This window comes from Sinocyclocheilus grahami, unplaced genomic scaffold (genome assembly GCF_001515645.1).
Source record: "Sinocyclocheilus grahami isolate Dianchi unplaced genomic scaffold, SAMN03320097.WGS_v1.1 scaffold300.1, whole genome shotgun sequence".
Taxonomy (NCBI): Eukaryota; Metazoa; Chordata; class Actinopteri; order Cypriniformes; family Cyprinidae; genus Sinocyclocheilus; species Sinocyclocheilus grahami.
This window is the reverse complement of record NW_015505479.1, coordinates 748209-757050: the sequence shown is the minus strand read 5'-3', so window position 1 is coordinate 757050 and position 8842 is coordinate 748209. Positions and strand designations below refer to the sequence as shown.

The window sequence follows — 8842 nt, the reverse complement described above, 5'->3', positions numbered from 1 at the left end:
GCCTTTTCACACCAAAAGTGAAATGAATAAGCCTCAGGTTGAAGGCCTGAAAGTAAAGTTACGTTATTCATATTTATTTTAGAACCTACAGTAACATCTTCTGATTTCTCTCAACATGGGGACAGGAGAGCTGTCAATCAATAAATTGGAAAAAAAAGTAACTTGCGTTACTTATTTGAAAAAGTAATCTGATTACGTAACTCGCGTTACTTGTAATGCGTTACCCCCAACACTGTATGTTATGTATGGTATGTATAATATTTTTGTTGAACTACCCCTTTCTCTTTTGTCAGTGGAGTATGGTATCAAATCAAAATATTGATGTGATTGTATCGGCACAGCTATAGTAGCATCTTCAATCCATTTAAAGAAAGAAGAGGATGAGAGAATGACTCAAGTCTGTCAGTAGAGCGAAGGATGAGGAACAAGGAATGGTGGAAATTAGGTTTTCTTTTTTTCTCTCCTTCCATCTTTAGCTTTGGTAAAGCAATGACTCATAGCATATGTTGCTTTTGTCAGCATATGATTCTTTTCTCTAATTTTAGAAAGGAAAATTACTCATCCTTCGATCATTTGAAAAGTTTTGGAGCGGTACTGTTTTTCTCGAGTCGGTTTTGGACGGTTTGCTTTCACTCCCTCCTGTTCTGCTTCCCGACTTGAATATCGTCGTTTGGCAATTTTGACATGTTGGCTTTGAAAAAATGAAACTCGCTCTAGATGTTTTATCAGAGCTCATCCGCTGTAAAGTGTCTTTCATTGTCTGTCATCCTTTACTCTTAGCAGGAGGTTGTGCAGGCGCAATCGCTCTTTTGTTTTCTCTACTCCCATTTCACTTCTTCGTCTCTCAAACAAGCCTGTTTGCGATGTGAAAAGCACCTGGACCTCCTGCATGACTGGCCGAAGATCTGACAGAATATCACATCTGATCAGCGGCTATGAGTTTGCAAACATTTAGCTGAACATCTGATGAGGAGTTGATTAATGAGTCATCGCTCCCCTACAGAATCGGCTCCGCTTGTCATTATTGCCAGGCAAAGATTACTGATGTCCTAATGAACGAAGTGTTCACTGAACTGCAAATTTCCGCATTCTTGTTCCTTCAACATGATGGCTCTATTTGTAGCTGCAACAAAGTCTTAGCTGCATGCCTGGTTTGTGTCTTGATGTCCTGAAAAGCATCAGCATCCGCCTGCTTCACATATCAAGTATCTGCCTCGTCCATCACCCTCCGCTGGGGCATTGTGTCATTTCTTCTCTCCCCTGACCACTTCCATGTTTAAAGAGGCTCTGGGTTTCTCAGAGGTTTGATTACGCGTAAGCCCGGGCATAAGCTGCTTCAGAAGTTCAAACATCCGCCGCTGTTTGCCTGCACTGTTCAGAGGAAAATGAAAGTGGACATGGATTCAGGGGCTGATGTGAATATGCTGCAACCCCTTTGATGCAAACTAATGTTGGGAACCGAGCACTGCTTATTATTCAGAAACATTCTATTTGATAAAAAAAAGGAAACAAACTATGTTCACAATTGTTTTTGTTACAGTCAGTGATATTTTATAGAAATTAATGAAACGGTAGTATTTTTAAATATGTAACGATATATTTTTTTAGTCGAAAGCTCGGATTAAATAGTAACAAGGTAACGAATGCTGATTCTCTACTTTCCATGCACTAAAAAAATAGTTTGTTTAATGAACTTTATTAAATTAAGAATCTTCCATGCAATTAGTTTAGGTCCACAATACAACACCAACTTGAACGAACCAGTGTTCATTTTGTGTCGTTGAGATACTAGTGTTGTTTTTATTAATATTTTGAATTTTTATTTTTTCTATTCTCCATTTTAGCTTTTTTATTTTTGTCATTTTTATTAGTTTTTTAATATCAGTTTAATTTATTAATTTGTATATCAATTTGTTATTTTTAGAACCAAGTTAGACCAAATGAGACGTGTTGCCTTTGTATATTTTATTTCAGTTAACATTTAAATAATTTTTCATAATGTAGTTTATTTTATTTAACTGTAATAAACATTCTGTTTAACTGAACCTTAAACCCTAAAAGTAATTCACTTTTCTGAAAAGTGCAAAATTACACTCCATTTCAATATTTACTCTCTTAATGCAGTCCTTTGCAAAGCATGCTGAAAACTACTGCCCAGTTTCTCAACAATAAGTGATACCTATATATGATTAAGTTAACTTATGTAACATTTAAATGGATTAGGCAATGACATTAAATTGTGACAAAGTTCAAGATTTGTTGCATTAGCTCATTTTAAAGCGATATAAACAAACAGCAAAAGTCATTTTTTGAGGATGAGATAGCTGTACAGTGTCTTGAATTGAGTTTTTTTTTTGGCACCTTGCTTTTCTGTCCTTCAGTGGCAGCAGTACATAAGGATAGGCTCAGATTACCTTGTAAAATTGTCAACTCTTCACACCCTCTGGCATATATTAAATGCAATGCATATAAGCCACCTTTGGCAGATACGGGGTGTGTGTGTGTGTGTGTGTGTGTGTGTGTGTGGGGGGGGATATTGTGAGATCCGCACCTGTGCAGTCACATCCTCCTCCAGGACAAATCCGGCAGCCCTTCTGCACTGCTGATGCATGGATTTATTAGATGGGATTTAACTTCACGTGACTCTCAGCAGTCACATGTAGGGAAATCGAGGACTGTGGCAAATTTCGGCAGCGACTTTCTTGTTGGTCCTGGAGTTAATTGGGATGTGGTAAGATCTCCCTTGTGCTGACTGCGGGAATGGAGGGTTATGGAAGAATTAAGGAGAAGTGAGGCTGCCGTGTGTGTTAACCACCTAAAACAATCCTTAATGAATACCTGCACTTAATATTGGGTGGCAAATCTAGCTCCTTAATAACTGTATCTGGGCAGAAATTCGTCTTCATGGATATTTAAGAACCATCTAACCTGATAGAGAGACCATGTGTGTGCCTAAAACATTTGATATGTTACTGTCCACTCTAAGCAAAGTCATAAAGCATGTCTGTTTTAATTTGAAGACGAGTCCATCAGTTTTAACAGGTTGTCGATGCAACCCGGCTGAATTTTCAGCATCATTACTCCAGTCTTCAGTGTCACAGGATCCTTCCGAAATAATTCTGATATGCTGATTTGCTGCTCAAGAAACATAGGTGATCAATGTAGAAACCGTTTTTGCTGTGTAATATTTTGTGGAAACGGTAATACACTACCATTCAAGATTGAGGTTAAAAAAAATTTATTCAGCAAGGATGGAGTAAATTGATCAAAAGTAACATTTGTTTCAAATAAAAGCTGTTCTTTTGAAATTTCTGTTCATCGAAGAGTCATGAAAATGTTACTGTTTTCAACATTAATAAGAACTTGTATAAATAATTGAGCATCACTCAGCATATTAGAATGATTTCTGAAGGATCATGTGACTCTGAAGACTAGAGTAATGATGCTGAAAATACAGCTTTGCATCACAGCAATAAATTACATTTTAGATTTGTTCAAATGTAAAACAATTGCTTTAAATTGTGATAATATTTTACAATATTACTGTTTTTCGGTGACTCTCAGCAGTCACATGTAGGGAAATCGAGGACTGTGGCAAATTTCGGCAGCGACTTTCTTGTTGATCCTGGAGTTAATTGGGATGTGGTAAGATCTCCCTTGTGCTGACTGCGGGAATGGAGGGTTATGGAAGAATTAAGGAGAAGTGAGGCTGCCGTGTGTGTTAACCACCTAAAACAATCCTTAATGAATACCTGCACTTAATATTGGGTGGCAAATCTAGCTCCTTAACTGTATCTGGGCAGAAATTCGTCTTCATGGATATTTAAGACCCATCTAACCTGATAGAGAGACCATGTGTGTGCCTAAAACATTTGATATGTTACTGTCCACTCTAAGCAAAGTCATAAAGCATGTCTCTTTTAATTTGAAGACGAGTTCATCAGTGATAATGATAATGTTTGGAGCTCCTTCCGCTCATGCTGCTTAAAACCCAGATGTACAATGAAATTGCGATTTCTGACGAAATGTCTTTTTTCATTCAATACAGAATTAGACCGACAGGAGCCGTCTCGGCTTGTTTGCGACTGCGATGGCTTCCATAGTCACTTTTAATTCAGCGTGATTGGAGGCAGGGTCTCGCTTATCTTTGTGAATATGAAATGTTAACGACTGGGCAACTGCTGTCATGGTGGAGAAACAGTTTGGAGAGAATCTCGCAAAACAAGGTTAAACTGTCAGCGTGTTTATAGCTACTTACCTAAATAGCAGCACATCTGATTTAATAGCATGGACATTTGAAGGTAACTTTATCGCTACAGTAATGCAAAAAAAGTGAAAGCGCTTGTGACTATGCTTGCAAATTTACAGTACTGTTCATTTGATCAAAAATACAGTAAAACTATAATATTACTATTGAACAGTTTTCTTTTTTAATATATTTTAAAATATAATTTATTGCTGTGATCAAAGCTGTATTTTCAGCATCATTACTCCAGTCTTCAGTGTCACATGATCTTCAGAAATCATTCTAATATGCTGATTTGCTGCTCAAGAAACATAGGTGATCAATGTAGAAACCGTTTTTGCTGTGTAATATTTTGTGGAAACGGTAATACACTACCATTCAAGATTGAGGTAAAAAAAAAATTATTCAGCAAGGATGGAGTAAATTGATCAAAAGTAACATTTGTTTCAAATAAAGGCTGTTCTTTTGAAATTTCTGTTCATCGAAGAGTCATGAAAATGTTACTGTTTTCAACATTAATAAGAACTTGTATAAATAATTGAGCATCGCTCAGCATATTAGAATGATTTCTGAAGGATCATGTGACTCTGAAGACTAGAGTAATGATGCTGAAAATACAGCTTTGCATCACAGCAATAAATTACATTTTAGATTTGTTCAAATATAAAACAATTGCTTTAAATTGTGATAATATTTTACAATATTACTGTTTTTCTTTTTCTTTTATTCTTTTGACCTATAGTGTATGTGTCTGCCTTGGAGTTTTTTAACAAAAAAAGGAATGACATTCAACAATCAACATTGAATGAGAGACTCATTGGAGAGAATTGAAATTGCACTTATTCAAGTGAAATGTTGCTGGCATTAGCCTTGTTCGGTCAACCAGCCTATTTTTATTTTTTTCCAGACCACTTGCGCATGGATCATTGCCTCCTAAAAGATGCAATTTCTCAACACCTCACGGTTGAACGAGTATGACTAAGTACTGGTAATGCATTTAGTGTTTTTGCTGTGCAACTCATTCCAATGGTGCTCACCTTTCGATAATTTCCATGGCTACCACTCTGGAATATATTTCGTCTCAAAGGTCTTTCCCAGGTGGTCCTATTTTCTGAAAGGATGCAGACTGGTTAGGAACCCTCATTTCTTTCTCCAGACTCCAGATGGCCTTTTTTCAGTGAATTCTCCCAGCCTTTCCATGAATATATAGGCAGATGATTCTTTTCAGCACCTGAATTACATCAGGTCAAAGGCTCCATGAATAGACCCTCTGCTGCATTACCAAACCAAGCCAAACATTTGTGGCTGAAGAGAAATCCACTTATAAAAGTAGGATTTAAATGCCTCAAAGGCAGTTGAGGAGGCTGAATTACATGAAATATGAGGTTTGTTTGTTTTCTGTTAGTAATAGGGGCCAGGACGTTTTATGAAACTCAAAATTTACATTGCAAAGACTTTTTGGTAGAGCTTGCCAAAGCACTTAGGGTATTTAAACAAACCTAACCTATTTAATTGAACTTTGGAGCTTGTTTCTGCTGTAGTCGTGAATTAAAGCACAGATTGCGTATTACTGTAAGATATTTGAAAAATTCTCTATTTGTTTCAAGGGAAGCATGTTTTGTTTGTTACCATTGAAATTTCAATTAGGATACTTTCCAAGTTGGCATGAAATGACAATTTATCCTATCCATTTTCTAAATGCATGTTATTGATCTTTTTGAATGGATTTATCCATGAATTTGTTTTGCTTTTACAGTTTTTGCTCAAAAAGATATAACTCGATCTTCCAATGAAGCTGGCAGTCTTTTTGTTGACGTATACCAGGCTTTTCCAGTCATTTAGTCCATTTAAACCCCATCCCTGTATTACAATTGTCTGCGGGCTCGCATTCAGATCTGCCTCCATCCATTCAACAACCGATGCACAGAACTAAGTCCTCTTGAGAAGTCTCAATTAAGAAAAGATCTGTGGCTGCTTCCGCTACATTAACTTCATAGCATGCGAAAAACATTCAAAACCATTGTTATCTGTGAATGTGCGCCTCACACCTCCATAGTTCTCTGTCCATCGATGACGTCCAGCTACAGCTCTGTTGGCTGCTCGTTTTTTCTGGGACACTACACAAAGCAAACCTTTAAATTATCGAGAGACTCTGTCCTACCTCTGACTTGACTCGGATTGATGTTTCTCGTCCTGTGATTCATGACCAGCATTTGGCTCTTTTGACTTGGGACAGTAAGCAACCCTTACCTATGCAGTGTTATAAAGCTGTTCCGAAGCTTCTCGGACACTGTCATATCAGCCTTTCAAAGACGGTCCACGGTCTGTAGCTCGAAGATTATTTAATATGTCACTAGCACACATGATGAAGGCCACCTGTACTGTAAAGGGACAGAGAGAGAGAGTGAAGGAGCGAGACGTGGCATGAATAATAGAGTTTCTTAGAGGTGGGCTTCTCTAGGGAGGGGAAGATGGTTGCATGCTGTGCACAGACATGTATCTTGCCGCCAAAAAGAGCAGTAGTAATGTGTCTGGACGGGTTGCTCTGCGGAAAGCAGTCCGGCTCAGCCAGCACACTCCCGATTTGACTTGATTGCAGCAACTGTTGCCTTACTCCCCTGTTGGGTTATATTAGTCTTCCAGCTTGCGACAGCTCACTGAAGTGTCTTTAAGGATTTAATTCCCACTGATTTTTTTGCCTTTTTTTTTTTTTTCACTCCTCTCCAGTTACCACAGAACTTTTTCCTTTTAATTTGATTTTTGGTTTGCCCAGAGCAGTGCAGAACTGTCTTAATCACCAATGAAATGTGCTAAAAAAAAAAAAAAGCCACCCTGTTGGTGTAGAGAGAGGTTCGAGATTTGAATAAACTCATTAGGCTAAATATTCAACATTACTTGTCCTCCACCACTGTGCGATTGGCATGAATGATGTCTCAAATTGTGCAACTTTGTTAAAGTGATATTAATCTTAAGACATTTTGAAATGTGGCAAAAATGAACTTGAGCCATGTGTAGAAAGCAGAAAATCTAAAGGCCAAATTATACTTGTACAGTGTGCATGATGCAAATTTTGTACCAGAATAATATGTGTGTACTGTACATGCACCACACAATTTTTGTAACTGCACATACTTGGTATGTGCATTTAATTTTTGCACTAATCAGTTGTTCCACAAGGTGGCAACCAGAGCTGGGTACATTACTTACTAATTGTAATCCATTACTGATTAACTTACTATTGAGAGTACCATATTGGTATTAAAAAGCGAAGGGAAAGAAAATATAGGCTATTCCTTTTGAATAATCATTAAATGAATTAAACATTACATTAAACCAGAGGTTCTTAAACTGGGCTTAATATAAGAACAATGCAATGGGTTTGTGAACTGATAAAAAGTTAATAATCAATTAAACACTAAAGTAGAAATATTTAATTAGTTTACCTGCATGTCAATGTGACCATTCAGTGATGTATCAATATGTAAACATGCAAATGTATTGTTAAATTATTAAAATATTAAGTTCCTCAGATTGTGAATCAGATTATGAATGATTTACTGCCATTGTGTGAATATGTATTCCATAAAAAGTAGCTGTAATCTGATCATGAGCATTATAAAATGTAACATACTCTAATTGCGAGTACTCGATTTTTGGAATCTGATTATGTAATCCGGATTACATTTACAGTTACTGGCCCGGGCTGTGTTTTCATCATAGAAAACAAAACTAAAGAGAACAACAACAGAATACTGAAAACTGCAACGGACACCCGGACTGACAAGGTTATGATAGCCGCAACTTTAATTTAAAATATTACAAAGATATTTTTATCAGTCATAACTTCTGGAAAAACAGTGCAGAGACTTGACAAATATGAATCTTGACTTTGCGCGTACTCTAGCATACACATACAAAAACAAAGTATACTTTGTGTTTTAGAGAATTGATTATGGGCTCTTTTGTTCGTTTTTAAGGTGCTTTTTTGTGTGTGATAAAAGCTGTCCGGTCAGTTTGATCTTTTGATCGTATTGTTTCTGCTCTCGTAGGTTGTGGTTTCGACAAACATCGCTGAGACGTCCCTGACCATCGATGGCGTGGTGTTTGTAATTGATCCTGGCTTTGCCAAGCAAAAGGTTAGTCTTCTCTCCTCTGCCTCACTTGTCTAATCTCGCCCCATCATCTGTTTCTCTTGCCTCTGAAATCCCCAGATAAACCCAGTGGCGGGGCTCTGACAGCGACTCGAGATGGAAAAGCTAGTTATTTATTCTGCTGACATTTCCCTAGCCCAGCTGCTGCTGTCATACATGTAGTCCAGTCAGAGATGAAGGATGGCTTCGCTTTGGCATATTGCTGTGGTGCTATGGTGTGCATTTATTATTCACACAGCTCTTTCCTTTTCGTCGCACAGGTGTATAACCCTCGCATTCGAGTCGAGTCGCTGCTCGTGACGGCTATTAGTAAGGCTTCGGCCCAGCAGAGAGCTGGCCGTGCTGGACGTACGCGCCCAGGAAAGTGCTTCCGGCTCTACACCGAGAAGGCCTACAAGACTGAGATGCAGGTTTGTGAAACCAATCATAACTGCTGCAGGCATCT

At 37.8% G+C, this 8842-nt stretch overlaps 1 protein-coding gene across 1 annotated transcript in view; it reads left to right on the top strand.

Moving 5' to 3' along the window:
• LOC107601140 (pre-mRNA-splicing factor ATP-dependent RNA helicase DHX15-like) overlaps positions 1-8842 on the top strand; it is a 34300-nt gene that overhangs the window by 16952 nt on the left and 8506 nt on the right. Inside the window, exons 7-8 of the mRNA XM_016293196.1 lie at positions 8296-8382; positions 8658-8807. Coding sequence (XP_016148682.1) covers positions 8296-8382; positions 8658-8807 — 237 coding nt within the window. The remainder of the gene's footprint in view (positions 1-8295; positions 8383-8657; positions 8808-8842) is intronic.